Genomic DNA, 15,823 nt, shown 5'->3' on the forward strand with positions numbered 1-15,823 from the left:
TCAGCGGGCCTATCGGAGGCTTCCCAAAGCCTGGGGGCACAAGAATAGGTCTCTAGGACCAGCAGCAAGGTCCCAGGGCAGCTGAGCATCAGCGGGACGGGCACTCGTGGGAAGGAGCAGGCCAGGCATGGGTGGAGGATTTTCGGTCACTTCTTTATTGGGGCGGGGGTGTGTCACTCATACGGATCTCTGTGCTGGTCCCTATGTGCACACAGATGCGTATACGTGTATGTACACACATCTGCACGAGGTCAGAGCTCTGGTGGGCTTGGGGGGTCAAGCTCTTTACAAGAGGGCATTAGAAAGAACCCGATTCCAGAAAACGGGGATGTCTGAGGTTGCTGCCCCACCCTGGTGGGAAGCCAGCTCTGTCTGAATGCCAGAGTGCAGCTGACTGTGCTGGGGGCCTGGGGCTGGGCTGTGAGAGGAGCTTGGTGGTCAGAGCCTCCAGGCCACTCCCCTGCCCTGCGCTGGTGGCCAGGCCCAGCTTTGCCCCTGGGGCAGACCCTTGGGCTCCGCAGGGAGAAGGCCTGAAGACCCCAAGTACGCCATGGCACCACTCCATGGGCCCGGCTCCACGCCAGGCCGTCAGAGGACCACCCTCCGGTCCAGGTGATCCCCACGCCCACTCCGCTGGTGCCTCACTTCCAGGTGCTTCTTCTGGACCCGCTCGAAGTGCTGCAGCAGCTCCGCGTAGTCGATGCTTGGCGAGTCTGCTTTCTGTGACTTGGGTGCCGCCTTCAGACCGTCTCTGTGGAAAGGAGCAGAAGGGCTCAGCGTCAGGGTCTGAGTGCACGTGGGGGCTGCTGGAGGGGAAAGCATCGGCCACAGGCTGGTGGAGCCCGACCTTGCAACATGTGTCCACCTCAGGCCCAACAAACTCCCAACTGTTGGCCCCAAAGAGGGAAGCGCTCGGGTGCACCCCCTCCCCCACAGCGGGCGGGACCAGTCAACACTGCTGCTTGGATGAGGCCCTCAGCCTGTGGGCTGCCAACGGAGCCCAGAGCAGGCATCCCATCGGGAAGCATTTCCTGTTTATGAGTGGCTCCCTTTGGGGTGAAAGCCAGGGCCAGCAGCCAGCCAGGAAGCCAGCTGGGGCTTGGAACAGGGTCCAGGGAGAAGGGGGAGGAGGCGGCCTGGCTCTCTCTTTGGGGCAGGGCTGAGGCCAGGGACCACAGGGATGGCCGAGGTCTACTGGCCCTCCACTTGGCAGGACATCTGTTTTTGAGCTCTGGGGCCCAGAGGCCTGCAGTCACTCTCTGTCCCTGGGGAAGGAGAGCTGGTCTCACCACTGGGCAGCTGACGCCTCTGAGAACTCCTCTTGTTAGCGCTGTCCCAGCTGCTCTGTACTGTAGCACAGGTTGTGCACTGCACAGCTGTGATACCAGACGTGACAGGAGGAACTTGCCCTGGTGTCCAGTCCCAGCCTAGGTACCCAACGGGTGGCCACTGCGACTACAACCACGTCCCTCTGAGGTAAGGCCGGCTGGGGCCCAGCAGCTCAGCTCACTTGGGGGAATTGCAACAGTGATTCACGCAAACGGAACCCTCACTGACGGACCTGGCTCCTGGTGGAGTGCAGCCCGCCGATGGGCAGAGCCTGGAAGGCGCCTCTGAAAACACACCAGGACCAGGGGCAGTGGGAACTCTTCCCATGGTTGGGCTGCCATCTGGAGCAGCCCCGTACCCCCACTCAGCCTGTTCCCTTCCTGACAAAGACACACGACCTGACAACATCTTGGAGTATGGCCGCTTCTTTCCTGGGCCCAGTGGCCCAAAGATTCTCTGCCTAGCCGCTGAGCCCACAGTCGTCATGAGAGCCCTTCACCAGGGCCTCCGGGCTTCAGAGTCCAGAAGCAGATCCTTCCCGGACCACATGGATCTGCCTCCGGCGAGGCAGAGCCTTTGCGGGGCTCTCTGCTGGGGTGAACTATTAGTTCCCCCCAGACCTGGGCCTTGGGCAACACTGGTTCAGCAAAGCTCATAAGGAGCTGGGCTGGGTTCGCTCTCAGGGGCCAGACTGCGGGCAGCATTCCGGACTCTGGCTGCAGTTTTCCGCTCCCCTGGGAAAGTGGAAGGGACATCCCTGGCATAGTATTCCTGAGGCCCGGGTGTCACTGCCACAAGGGAACAGCTCTCCCTTCTGAGGAGGCTGAGGGGCACCCTGGAGCCCTGACCCCAGGGGGTGGCCAAATGCCACCCCACCCATGTAGACGGAAGAGGGGGAGACGTGCAGGCCAGAGATGATGCCGAAGTGCATCGTCTGAGGCCGGGCACCCATGGTCTGTGTGCTCCTCCCCCCAGCACTCTTTGCATTAGATGCAGAGGGGCTGAGATTAGGGGTTGCCAGGAGATGCCAGCGACGGCAAATCCCACGTGCTGTGCACAGATGTGGCCGGGTGGGTGGGGGTGGGGGGCTGGGCCTCCTCTTGCTCCCGCGGCTGGCCCGAGGGCAGCAAGTCTTGCCCCTCCCGTGACTCACCCCCTGCGGGCAGACCCTTCCGGGCCTGGGGTCTTGGGAGCAGGGAGGGCTGTGTCTGGGGGTGCAGGGGCTCCTCCCACACGGAGGCTGGGAATGAGGCTCACCCCCTGGTTGCCCCCTGCCAGTCCAGGGCGTGGCCACTGCTCAGCCCTTCATGTTCCTGTATGTTTACGACCCTCAGGCCGCGAGTGGCTGGGGGACACCCGGCCAGCAGCCCAGGGCTGGGATTCCAGAACCCGAGGCCAGCCCTCTCTCCCGCCACCCCACCACGCACCTGTCAGCCGGCTCCTGGCTGGTGAGTGTCACCAGCTTCTGCTTCGGAGGCGCTGTCTTGCCTCACAGAGGAGACAATGGCCCAGAAGCCTGAACCAGTGGCCAGGGTCCCCGAGCCCTCAGTCCACGAGGGGTTGCGGGGGGCAAGGAGCAGAGGCTCTTCCAGCTGGTTCCTGCTCGTGGGCCTGCTGGGCAACCTGCTGCTGTCATCCTAGCGCCGCCCCGCGCAGGGCTGACTCTCCAGGGCGGAGCTGTCTCTGAGCCTAAGCCGGCAAGCACCCCCCACCTCCCCCAGCTGGTCCTGAGGTCCCCTCCTCGCCCACTCTTCCCTGCCTTCTTCCAGGGCAGCTCTTCTTGGGTCCCTGCAAAGACAGCCTGGGAACCCAAGGCCTTGAAGGCTGGGGAGACCCTTACGGATCCATTTAGTCCAGTGCTCACTAGCTCTGGGGCTGGCCTGAGGCCACAAAGCAAACCCTCAGCAGAGTGTGGACCAGATCCTAGTCCAGGCCTGTGAGCCATCTATCAGCCCGGAGGCTCCAGACGTGCTGACACTGACCATGGGAGACCAGGGGTAAGCCTCCTTTTCCCAGCTTTCACCTGCAGACCTGCCTTACCCTGCCGTGGGGAGGGCTCCTACTGATCGGAGCCTTCCTTCCTTTTCACAGAATGCTCCCTATGCGAGAAGATGTAGCCGACAGAGCTCTTAGGAGGCACCAGCCTTCAGCAGCGCAAGGGCTGCGGCCTGGCCCAGAGGTCACAGGCAAGCAGCCTTTCCTGCCTCCTTCTCACCTTCCCTCCTAAGTGGCTGCCAGGGTGACCCTAACATCCATCAGGCACTGGCGAGGCCAGGAGAGGCCAGGCCAACAAAGCACAGTATAGGCCCAGGGCCTTTCTGAGTCCTAGCAGCCAGAGGTGCTCTGGCCAAGAGAATAAAACACACACCTAACCCCGTGGCTGCTCCTGCCCACCGGGGCACCCCGAGCGCTGAGCGCTGCCTCCTGAGGATCACCCAACGGTGTCACGAGCAGCTGGGACAGAGTCCAGCCCTCCCTGCCGCTGTCTGGGGAGAGGGGCACGGTGCGCAGGAGCTGGGTCTTGGCCTGGGGCTCCAGCCCCCCAAGCGGCCTGGGGCAGGCAGACACCCCATCGGGGACTGCACGTCCAGCCCCTGGACAGCCCAGCTCAGGTCGGGGTGGTGGTGCCCCAGGCCCTGCAGGACGGGGCACAGGGGCATCTCAAGGCTGCCTGCATCCCCCTCAAGGGCAAAGGCCCCTGTCCTCTTGCAGGAGCGAGGCGCCTGGCCTGTCGAGGGGCTCGCACAGCCTGGGAGGGAAATCTAGGCGCACAGGGCATCTGGTGCAAGCTGGGTGCGCTCCACTCAGCGTAAAAATTCTCAGTGGCTCTGCTTGTTTCCATGGCGACCTGACAAGTGAAATTTTCCATCTCAGATGCCAAATGCCTGTGGATGAGGCAAAGCCTCTAAGGGTTACCAAATATAGACATGACCCAACAGGCTCTGGGGGCCGGGCCAGCCGTGGGTTCAGGGTGGGAGTCTGGACGCCCCCGGAGGCTGGCGTGTGGGGCCTCTCCAGGCAGCCAGCCTGAGACCTGTGCTGTCTGTGGACAGGTCGAGAGCAGGGTGGCCATGGGTGCACCCTTGCTTCCCTCCTCACTGGGGGGTGGGGAGGGTCCGAGGAGTCCCGGGGCACTCCGTGGCCCAGGGTTGTATCTCTGCTGCACGTGGCGGGGAGGGCTGTCTGAGCCTGGGAGGGACCCCTGCAGCTCTCTTACCCATGTGCCCCAGGGGACACAGGCTCCGAAACGGGGCACAAATTCCTCCCCCTGGACTTTCTGTTTGGGTCACTCCAGCATGCGCTCAAACTTTCTGATAAACTCAACCCAACTACCTACCACCTTGTAAACAGGGCCAAGTCTCCCAGCCAGGGGCTCTGATGTGGAAATGGGAGGCCTACAGGCAAGTGGCCGTGAGGCGAACAGTGTACACAGTGACAGGAGGTGTGAGGCGGAAGTCAAGGAGGGCCCAGGTCACCCTTCATCCCCTGACGCGCCAGCCCTGTCCCCCGGCCGGGCACTCACTCGGTCTGCAGCAGTTCGGGGTTGGGCACACACTGCAGCCGGTGTGACAGCAGCTGGAAGGCGCTGCTCTGTGGCAGCAGCATGAGCAGGCCGTACAGGGCCTTGATCAGGTACGGGTTGCTCTTCACGTCCAGCAGCTGCAGGCGCAGGTCTGCGGGAGGGCAGAGGGCAGGGGTCAGGAGGGCTCTGATGGCACCGCAGCCCAGCCAGGAGGGCCAGGCCGGTGGCTGGGCTCCTGTCACGCCTGCGCCCCCTCCAGCAGTGTCTGAGCCATCCCCGTGACCACAGGAAATCAGCCTTTCCCTGCCTGCTGTCCGACCTTCCCAACAGTCACCTCAGCCTGGCACCACCCCCACACCCACTGCTCTCTGGCACTGAGGGGCCTGGGCCAGAGTGTGACGGACCCCTGGGCCTGTGCCACAGGTGTGGCACAGAGTGCTGGAAACAGGGGTAGCCAGAGAGAGGCTGGGCTGGGGCAGCTTTGAGGGAGGGCAGGGTGGAAAGCGCTTTCGTGTATGACTGAACACATTGAGCCCAGGAGTGTCTGGTGGACGCTTTTGGACATCCGCCTCAGATACCAGCCCTGCCCACACTGTGCCAGACGGGAGGGATGCACCTGGGGCCTGCCCAGCACGGTCCCAACTAAACGGGACCACGCGGCTCTCCTGAGCCCTTCCAGGGAATCACTCATTTCTTTCTTGTGTCTAAGGCCCCGTCTCGAGGATCCTCGATGGAGGACAAGCCACGCGCCTCTGGAGAGACCACGTCGCCCAGGCAGCTCCACGCGGGCCTTGGGGCCAGGCTGCGGCAGGAGGGCGGCTCTTGCACAGCCGCCCCTCCCCTCACCCCAGGCCCAGCGATGCCGGTCCCGGTTTCCAACCCCGTCCCTGCTCTGGCCCTGGGGAAGCTGGGCTGGGGGCCAAGCCAGTCACCACAGGGCCTGAGGCCACCTAGGGTTGGAATGGGGCTAGGCAGGGCCAGCTGTGGACCACTCTGCTGTGCTCCCCTCACAAAAGCCCTGGGCCTGGACAGACATTTGTGGCTTCTCTAGGGCTGGGGTGGACCTGCCGTCAGGGGAGCACAGGCCAGGCTGCTCCGGGAGGCCTCTGAGGAAGTGAAATGTCAGTCCAGGATGCCCTCCGCTGGGAACAGGGTCTCCCTCCTGCGCGTGTGTCTGTCACTGTGACGGCGGCTGTGGAGAAGCTGTCTTCTGTCTGGATGGGGGGGCAGCCCGCAGCCCCTGGGTCGCCTTTGGGCTCCAGGGTGAGGCCGATGGGCTTGGCCTGGCTAGGTCAGGGGCGCTGCCCAGGCAGGGGGCCTGGGTGCTGGGCTCGGGAGGAAGCTGGTGGTCAGCAGGTCTGCCCCTAGGCTTCGCTTCCACACCGTAAGCACATGGGCTGCATTCCGAGCCGCCTGCTTTGGGGAGCAGGCACTGGATGAGATAAGGCGCCAAGAGCTGCGCTCACCCCGGCCAGCTGCCACTCCTGCACACTCAGCCCCGGTGTTACACTCAGCGCCTGCCCATCAGCTCCTGGCAGATGCCAGCTCTGCTCTGCAGGGACGAGGGGGTGGCCCTGGGTGCCTGGGAGAGCACCCCCGACGGCCGCCCTGTCTGCCCCAGGTGGGTTTTGCCAGTGCACAGGCAGGTTCTGATGCCCTGTTCCAGCCGGCCTCCTGAGCCCCTTCCTCCCATTCTCACATTCCTGACATTCCAGAAGCATCCCTGGGCACCCGCCCACCCCCCTTCCCTCCCCAGGGGCAGAGAGCCACTCTCGGAGCCTGGCTCCACCGGCCTCCCTGCAGGACGGCGCACGCTCACATGTGAAGATGGGGCATTCGATCAGCTGCACCAGCTTGTCCACCTCCGTGAGGAAATCCACGGTGACCTCCAGGTCCCCACTGGGAGGGTGGTCAAGGAAGCCTCACCGCTGGCCAGGGCAGCCTGCCTCTCTTAAGGGGCTGGGCTGGGGGCCCCAGGCCCTAGCTCCCAGGCTCAGGCCGTGTTTCTGCCTGAGCAGCATCGGACACAAAGGACTGCGGCCTGTTCCCGCTGCCTTTCCGCCCCTCTAGACGAAGCCCGAGGGCGGCCCCCTGTGCTCTGTCCTGCTCCGGCAGCTCCCCTCTGCGCCCGCCAGGCCCTGAGGGGTCTTATCTTGGGCTGCAGCTCAGGGGGGGCTGGGTCAGGCAAGGCCCCGTTCCTGCCTGAGTGCCTGAGGTCAGGGCAGAGGAGCAGACGGAGGCTTGACGGCGCGGGCGCCTGAGGGAGCCGGGCAAGGCCGCGGCGGACCCTCAGCGGAGGCACTGCAGGGCCCCTCTTTCCTGACCCCAGCTCTCGGCTCCTCAGAGCAGGAGGCCAGTTCTGCCTCCTACGTAGCTGTCTGATCCAGGGCACACACCACGCATTCAGAGAAAGCTGGTTTGCTTCACACTGTTTCAAACAAAGCCTGACCGCGGATGCCCTTCTGTGAGACCGGTCCTGACAGGCTTCTCCCTGGCACGTCCTCTGCTGGGCTCTGTGCCCCAGAAGGCCCCTGAGCTCAACTCCTCCTACCACACAACCGCCCCGCCTCCAGGCCTTCTGTCCCTGCCCCATCCCCGGGCTGAGGACGCCCTGCCTCTCTCCTGGGCATCCTCACCTACGCATGCACCCATCCCAACCTCCAGCTCGCCAGATGACCCCGTTTCCTCAGATGCGTCCTTCATTGTGCCTCACGGGTCCTGAAGCCACAGGCCCGGAGGGGAGCCTGGAGGGGAGTCCACTGGGACTGGCCCCGACCGGCCCCCTGAGGCTGGGCGGCAGGATGGTGAGCGAAGGATACAACTTCTGGATGAGGTCGTAGGCGTGCCGGTAGTTCTGGGTGAGGAAGCAGAGGGACACGGTGGTGACCGGGTTGTGGCACCAGGAGCGGTACAGGCAGCAGAACAGGTTCCGGCTCTCCTGCAGGGTGAGGAGGTGTGCGCTGTCAACAGACCCTGCCCAGGGCCCCCGCCTGGGGCCCACCCCCAGCCCCCAATCCGGCACCTCCCCCCCCCCGGCTCTGTGCCCCCCGCCCCGCAGGGCGCCTGGGGCTGTGTGTGGCAGCCCAGCCGGACGAGCGGGCACAAAGGAAGCGCTGACAGCTCCTCCTCAGACCCCGTCATTCCTCCCTGGCCCACAGAGCCACGTGGTGGTGGCTGCGAGGGCCTGGCCGGCAGCGAGCCTGTCCTCTGTGCTGGCGCTCCTGCCTCGGCAAATAACAGCAATCACCTTCCCCAGCCCTCCATGGCCCGGGCCTGGGGGGCAGCGAGGGTGCCAGGTGTGGGCGGGGAGGAAGCCTGCCCAGAGCCCTGCCTCCTCTCCCGGGCAGCGCCTTCCTGTCATCCTCAAAGCCACCTCTTCCTTCCTCTACAGCCCACCTTGCACTTGAAACCTGGAGCTGAGCCCACCCTAGGGAGTACCCCTGCCCTGAGGAACATCCTACAGGAGGGAGGCAGGGGTGTGGCACAGGCCTGGATGTCTTGGAGACCCCATAGAGGGGGCCAGCGCAGGGAGGGTCTGAGCTGGGAGGGTAATGACCACAACCCAGATGAAAGCCCCGGAGCCGCCGGCCTGTCCTGGACGACAGCCAACCCCAGGGACCCTCTGCAGCTCAGTCCGAGCGAGGCCTTTGACCCACGTCCCCCAGAGTGGTTTGGCAGAATGGTGAGCACCTCCCTGATCTCTCTGACAGGCCTTGGTGGGTCCTCACTCAAAACCTGGGCCGGACAGCACCGTGACACCACGGCTGACAGAGATGTGTCTCTCTGCGGGAGAGGAGGGCCCAGGACAAGGAGGAGGGTGAGGATAGTGGGGACGCCCGACCCCCAGTGGGGTTGTATCCACAGGCCCGACCCTGACCGGGTGGCACAGCCCAACAAGCATGATTCTACCGGGCCTGTAAGGTGGGCTCAGAACCCGAGCCACTCTGTGTGCAAGGGGGCAGGGCCAGGCGGGGGTGGGGTGTCAGGGAGGGCACACAGACGCCGGAGCGGGGTCCCCAGTCTTCTATGGCAGAGCCCTTCACGGCGGGCAGCTCCAAGGAAACTCACGCCCGTGGCGGGCACTCACATGCAGCCCACCCAAGGGGACCCATATTGACACTGGACCGGGAGGCCTTGGGTTGCATCCTCATCTCCTCCCCGCCAACTTCTGGGTGCCGAGGCGGGGGCTGGCGTGACCGCGCCCATGCACACGTGAACGATGCTGGCTGGAGCCCGTGGGTGAGGAGTACCGGGGTCTTCAGGTCCTTGAGCTGGTTTCGCAGCTGGAAGAGCTCAGTAGAGGTTAGCAGGATGGTGTTGAGGGTGTGGACCATGGTTGAGGCGAACGTGAGGTCCTCCTCCCGGAGCAGGATGTCTGCCATCGAGTGGAAGATACTCTCCGCGTGCAACAGGAGGCAGAGCTGCCTGGGGAGGCGAGAGGAAGATGCTCTCCATATGCAGCAGGAGGTAGAGCTGCCTGCAGGGGGGGAGGGGCTCTGGGCCACAGGCTCGGTGCCCTCTCCCTCACCTTCCAGCCCCCAAGGGAACCTGCTCTCTTCTGGGCCTGCGGCGGGACCCCCGGCTTCAGGGCCCCTGGGGGGCCCAAGGGGGCTGCTCATGGTGGAGCTGGTTCCATGGCTCCCAGGCACTCCAGAGCCCCAAAGGCTGTATTTATCCCTCCACCCCAGGCCAGAATGTGAAATCCTGAGAAAGACAGCTGCGGGGATAAGGCTCAGGCTTTCTGGGAAGGAGTCTCCATTTATAAAAGGGAAAACTTGGAACCCAGAGAACAGAGGAAGAAAACAGTTTTCCCTGGGTCCCTGGGCCAAGGTGATGTCAACAGTGACACCAGGTCTCAAGGACAGGGCTTGGGGAAGCCTATCGACCTCCCTGGTTTGCCAGCTGCCCACAGAGGCCTGGCCTTGGGGGGACAAGCAGGCCTTCCTGTTGGGAGTCTAGGAATCTCAAGGCCTCTGGAAGCGAGAGGAGCAAACCCAGGAGTCGGCAAAGGCTGGTAAGAAATGTGGGGTGTGGCCCCTGAGCCCTGCCTGTTGGGGGCCGGTGCCAGCATGGCACCCCCTTCCCTCTCATCCGGGGTCAACGTCTGTTTGCCTGACTCCTGGTTTCAGGTCTGAGGCTTGTGGAGACAGGGGTCTGAGGATTCAAAGGTGCTGAACAAAATGAGCCCCATTTGGAGCCAATGAGCCTCTAACATCTCTGCTTTCGGTCACTGAACATACACCAAACTCAACATTATCGGGGTCTGGCTTCCTGCTTCCTTCCGAATACCAGCCACGCCTTGGGGCCAGACTGGAGAAGATTCTTCTCCACCCCTGGCTCCAGAAAAATCCCAGAGCATTTGGTAACAGAGAGGCCAAACCACGAAGCGCAAAGAGCAGGCAGGCCGTCTCCAGCCTAGGCCCAGCTGGAACCAGCAGGCCTGGGCCAGAAACCACCAAAGAAATGGAAACACAGCTGTTGGGAGGATGGGCTGGAGGGTGGTATGGGGAGGGCCCTGCCATTGTGGGGGCGGGTGGGGCGGGTGGAGGATGGGCCATGGCCCCCGAGCCTAGTGCTCCTGACCAGCTGTGCGACCCAGTGTGTCTGTGGGACAATTTCTCCACCTTCTAACTGGGGGTGACGTCTCCCTGCACAGCGGGGGTGGCTCAGAGGGCAGCTGCCCAGACTCCTGACAGCCTGTGTGGTGCGTGGTGCGTGGCGGACGGGACCTCTGCTTGGGTCCTGCATTGGTACCACGAGTGGCCCTTCGGCAGAGCACGGACAGCGCTTCCTGTCCCCTCGCGGCCCTCCTAGCCTGAGACGGGCCCCCTCTCCAGGGCCGTGGGAGAGAAACAGTGCAGGAGGGCAGGCCGGGGGGAAGGAGTGCTTTCTGACAAACGGTCACAAGTGACTGTCGCCCGCAGCTGCCGCCGTCTCCAGGACAGGGGCTGACAGCTGAAGCCGCTGCCGGGCAGCTCTCCCTGGGGACCATAGGCCTGGGGGGGCCTGCGGCAGCCAGAGGACGGCCGGGGAGGGTGCAGAGGGGCCGGCGAGGGGGTGGCGAGGAGCGGAGGCGGGCGCCACGGCCTCCTGGCATCCCTAAGAAGCTGCGAGCGCAAGGGGGCCTCAGACGGGCAGGGACAGGAGAGCGCTCTGAGTACTTCCGCGTCACCACCACGCCCTCCTCCTCGGGGCTCTCAGTCGCCTTCAGCTCTCTCTCTGGCTGGCACCCTTGGTGGCCGTGTCTGGTCCTGCGGATGTCTTCAAAGCTATCTCTAGATGAGTGGCTCCCACACGTGCCTCTCGAGCCCTGGTGGCCTCTGGATGGGCACTGCTTGCCTGGTGGCTGCCCTGCCCGCTTGACCCTTCTGGCTTGGCGGGGCCACAGCACACCTCTTGGTTTCCCCCTTGACTCATGCCCCCAGCCTTCAGGGGACATCAGTGCCCACGCAGCTGCTGCAGCCCAAACCACGGAGTCCTCCGTGACCCTCGGGGCCTGTCTCACCAGGGCTCTGCCTTCAGCGCACGCCTGCCTCCTGGCCCGTCTCAGCCATCCTGCCCAGGGCCACTGGTCAGCCCTCTGTTGCCTGCTCAATTGCAAGCCACCTTCTAATCAGACTCCCTGCTTCTTTTTTCACCCTCTGTGCCCCAACTGGGGTGCTTCTTAAAAAGTGCTAATTATGGACTTCCCTAGTGCCGCAGTGAATGAGAATCTGCCTGCCAGGGGACACAGGTTCAATCCTCAGTCCGGGAAGATTCCACACGCTGCAAAGCAGCTAAGCCCGTGCACCACAACTACCGAAGCCAGCAGGCTCTAGCGCCCTCAAGACACAAGTAACGAGCCCCTGGGCGGCAACTTCTGAAGTTTGTGCACCAAGAGTCTGCTCCACAATAAAACAAGCCATCGTATGAAAAGCCTGCGCACAGCAACTAGAGAGGCGCCCCGTTCTCTGCAACCAGAGAAGGCCTGTGTGCAGCAACGAACACCCAGCGCGGCCAAAAAGAAGGGGCCACTTTTCACTCAACCCTGAGTTTGTGGCAAGACCAGCACAGGCGGCCCAGGCTCCCCCCGAGGGATCTGCAAAGACCCCATGGAGCCTGCACCCCACACACGCAGAGGGGCCGCACTGCCGCAGGGGAGGAGGGGCGGGTTCAGACCCAGGGGCCAAGCTCCCTTCCCCACTCTGCCTCCTAGGAGCCCATGGTGAGCGGCCTGACAGTTGGCGGCCTCATGGGGCTGCTGCGTCATCACTTCTCCGTGGAGGCCCCGCAGGCTTGTGCTTCCTGCCGGGCCCTCAAGCAGAGCATCAATAATGGAACACAGTTTGTGAGCATTAAACATTTGCCCGTAGTTTTTAATACCCACATTAACGTGCTATTCATGATGAGACAATAGCTTGGAAAATACTCGGGGACAAGGCAGAGAGGTGGGCTGGGAGGGAACCTGGGTGGGGTCTAGGAGGCCACAGCCTGGAGGCCCCCTTTGGGCCCGAAGAGAGCAGGGGTCCACCTGCACTTGTCCCAGGGCTGCCTGCAGCGCAGCCCTGGGGTCCCAAGGACACTCTGCCCTCCTCTCCAGCTGCCCGCTGCGGCACGGACCGCTGTCCTGTGCTTCCAGGTCCAAGTTCACGCGGGGGACCCTGTGTCACTCACAGGAGCTCCCAGGTGAGCAGCCTACCTTCCGTTGGCTCTGAAACCCCTGGGGACACAAGAGGAACTGCCACTTTCCCTAATGCACAGACAGAGAGGGGCAGCCTCAAAAGGCCAAGCTGGGCGCTGGGGCTGGGAAGGCGCTCAGGATTGAGCCCGCCCGCAGGGGGCCATACCACGCTTGCCTGCTTGCCGGGCTGGTGTGAGCCTCATCACTGTCCCCTCAACCACAAACACTGGCCAAGCACCCGCCAGACTGCCCTCGAATGGCCCCAGCCGCGGTGGGAGGTGCTCCCCTGGGCCCAGCCTGTCGCCCACCCACAGCCCCTGCTTCAGGTAACCCATGGGCCAGAGTGGGCGGGAAGAAGACCTCAACCGGCCTGGCAGCGGGCTGGAAAGGGCGGGTCAAGCCCTGAGGCCGCGGGTCCTCGCTCTGTCCTGGTGCGGGAAGGTCCCACATGCCGCTTCTTTTCCAGGGACTGCGACCAAGCTGGGCAAGGCCAAGTCCCAGTGTGGAGGCCAAGACCCCTGCCCTCCCTCCCAGGCCGTGTGCAGAGCAGGTGAGAAGAGGCCCTGCTCCCCCGGGGCTCATCCCGTGGGCCTGGGGGTGGTGCACTGGGCCAGGTGCCTGGGGGAGACAGTCTTGATAGTGGGGGTGCTGAGAGAGGGAGGAGGCCCACTGCTTTTGGGATAGAGGGGGCCGGGGGGCAGGCATGGCCTGGCACAGAGGAGGGGGGCATGGAGTGGGGACAGCTGGGGGCCAGGCCCGCGTGGAGGAGCAGGGGCCCAAGCACGGGCACGCTTCCTGGGGGAAGCATCCTGCTGCCTGCTGCGCCGCGCTCTGGGAAATCTGAAGTCAGCCATGAGGGTTTGGGAGAAGACGGAGCTTTCTTCCCATGACCCCACTCCCTTGCACCCTCCAAACACACGACTGGCGAAGGCAACACGACCGGCGAAGGCAACTCCCCCACCACGCTGTCGGCCAGTCCTCCCCGGGTCCCCGGGCTCCCTTCCGGTCTCCCTGGCGCCTGTCCCCGAGTCAGGGCATGCCGACGCCCCCGCCACCCGGCCCTGCCGGTTCTGACACTGAGCCCGAAGTGAGCTCATCCTTTCTCGAGGGGTGCTGGGGGCGGCCGCTCGGCCCTCCCCGTCCCTCCCCACTCCTTTCTCAGGCCTGGCTGTTTGCAGAAAAGCTGAAGCAGACAGTATGTCTGATCCGTGAAGAGAAGGTGCTGGGTGAGCAAGCAGCCTGCAGGGCCCAGGGGTGTCCCCCACCCGGGCTGACAGTGCCGGCTTTGGGACCAGCCGGTGGGCACAACCCACCCCACTGGCGAGTCAGCCCAAGGTTACTAGTCGGGGACGTGGGACTGGCATCAGGTGGGTTCAAGAGAAGCTTAAGGGGAAACGGAGACTGGAGGGCTTTCCCATTCTTGAGTGTCCCCAGTCACTAGCTACCTGCACTGATGGATGGCCACCAGCACACGGCACCGAACAGCTGGCCTGGAGGGGACGCTGCTGCTGAGAGAGGCATAAACGTGGGGACTGCCTCCCTCTCCCCCAGCAACTATCAGTACAGTCTGTTCCTGCTTCAACCCTCACTCGCCTCCCTGCTCACTGCCCCACGACGAACAGAGAACTCAACATGAGCCTCAGTGGCCAGGTCCTGGGCCCAGCGGGGCTGCCGCAGCTCCCTACAGCCCCTACCTCCCGAGGAGTCGGGGGCCAGGCCTTCCCAGGCCCCTCCAGACCTTGAGGAATTGCGCTGTGCTAGTGCCACACGGGGGACAGGCGAGGCCAGTGACTACGTTCAGCGCCTCCTGTCTGGCTGGGCCCAACCAACGGTTTCCCGATGCGGACAGGTTTGTCCGCAGCCTCTGAATCTGCCCTGAATGCTCACGGAGGCAGCCTCCACCTTCTCCGCCAGCGCTGCCCGCCGGGTCCATCACGCCTCCGTCTCTGCCAGCCATCCAGCCTGCCCGGCACCCCGTCTCCCGCCCAGGGACTCGGCTGGGGGGACTGCACCTGTGAGCTCAGGTCTTCGGGGGTGGTGTGGCCCGTGGCAGGGGGTATGTTGGGCCACGAGTTCGGGGGCTGCGGGAGGTGACCAGGCAGGCGTCCTGAGTCAGGCTCCCTGTGAGACTGCAGGTGGAGCCCGCCTTTGAGGAGCGCTCAGGGCTGGGCCGGCGGGCTGTCTCCCCAGAGCCCCTGCCTTCTCTCCCTCTAGCCTGGGCCTCCCTCTTCATCTTCATCCCCAACTGCCAGCGCCGTGCATAGAGGGCCAGGCCCTCACTTCCTCTCCCTTTTGGCCCCTAGGCCATGTCTACGGCCCCTCGGTGGTCCAAGGCCAACGGAACACGCTTTTGCGGGAGCCCCACAGCCGTAACTCTGAAGCGCAGCCTAACGTCAAGCACAGGGAACACGGAGCCCAGAGTCATTCCCACAGGAAAGGGCCCTCCCGCCCTGTCCTGACAGCTGGGATCCTTTAGGAATTTAAAGGGAAAGCGGCTCTCAGGTCACAGACATTCAAATGGGGGAAGGAAGGCATGGGCTCCCTTCTGAAGTTCAGAAAGCTCCCTGCCTCCTCCCCGCACAGCCCCCAGCTTCTCTTCCCTTCCAGCTCTCTGCTTCCCAAGTATGAAAGTTGTAAATCTGTTTTATTTATTTCAATCAATCCTCAGCAGTGTGCCCCTCAGGGCAGAGGCAGCCATGGTAACCCTGCCAACTCATGCCTTAAAAATTCATCATGTCTAATGCAGCTGATACACTGAGAAGTTTTTTTGGGGTGTGTGTGGTGGGAGCAGAGGGAACGAGGACTTGTTTTTCTGGGTCTTGCTGGGAATCGGTGCAGTGGGGGTGAAGACAGGCGGATGGGGAGAGGCAGAGGGACGGGAAGGAAGGGGCTTCAGTCCACGTAGCTCTTTTGATCCTGTCACAGAGGATGTGGCAGGCTCTGGGGGCAGACACCTGAGTGGGGCTCATCCTGGGACCTTCGGGGAAGGCCTCCTTAGGGCAAGAGGGGCCGAGAAAACCAAGTGGTCTCCTGGAGGCAGCCAGGGCCTCTCTCAAGGCTCGAGGTTTGCTCTAGGGACCAGGAGAGAGGGGGAAGAGCCGGGAGAAGTCTGTTTGTCGCTCAGTCATGTCTGACTCTTGCAAATCCACGGACAGTAGCCTGCCAAGCTGCTCTGTCCACGGGATTCTCTAGGCAAGAATACTGGAGTGGGTTACCATTTCCTTCTCCAGGGGATCTTCCAAACCCAGGAATCAAACCCAGGTCTCCTGCATTGCATGTAGATTCTTTACCAACTGAGCTACGAGGGAAGC

General features: G+C 63.6%; 1 protein-coding gene and 1 long non-coding RNA gene across 4 annotated transcripts in view; one reads left to right on the forward strand and one right to left on the reverse strand.

Moving 5' to 3' along the window:
• Window positions 1-132: 132 nt before the first annotated feature.
• VAC14 (VAC14 component of PIKFYVE complex) overlaps window positions 133-15,823 on the reverse strand; it is an 84,500-nt gene continuing 68,809 nt past the window's right edge. For 2 of the 3 annotated variants that reach the window (XM_081508797.1, XM_081508796.1), the window contains exons 15-19: window positions 9,103-9,277; window positions 7,672-7,790; window positions 6,672-6,751; window positions 4,853-5,003; window positions 133-751 (exon numbers count right to left, since the gene is read on the reverse strand). In XM_081508797.1, the coding sequence (XP_081364923.1) occupies window positions 589-751; window positions 4,853-5,003; window positions 6,672-6,751; window positions 7,672-7,790; window positions 9,103-9,277 (688 nt within the window). In that variant the 3' untranslated portion in view covers window positions 133-588. Of the gene's footprint in view, window positions 752-4,852; window positions 5,004-6,671; window positions 6,774-7,612; window positions 7,791-9,102; window positions 9,278-15,823 lie in introns of all 3 variants that reach the window. The other variant, XM_081508795.1, reaches the window with a different exon arrangement.
• Window positions 9,154-15,250, forward strand: LOC145513203 (uncharacterized). The gene is made up of 2 exons (XR_014059188.1): window positions 9,154-9,866; window positions 9,982-15,250. It is a non-coding gene; the product is annotated as an uncharacterized LOC145513203 (long non-coding RNA).

Source organism: Giraffa tippelskirchi, chromosome 7 (genome assembly GCF_054371585.1).
Source record: "Giraffa tippelskirchi isolate mGirTip1 chromosome 7, T2T-mGirTip1v1.2.pri, whole genome shotgun sequence".
In the NCBI taxonomy this organism is placed as follows: domain Eukaryota; kingdom Metazoa; phylum Chordata; class Mammalia; order Artiodactyla; family Giraffidae; genus Giraffa; species Giraffa tippelskirchi.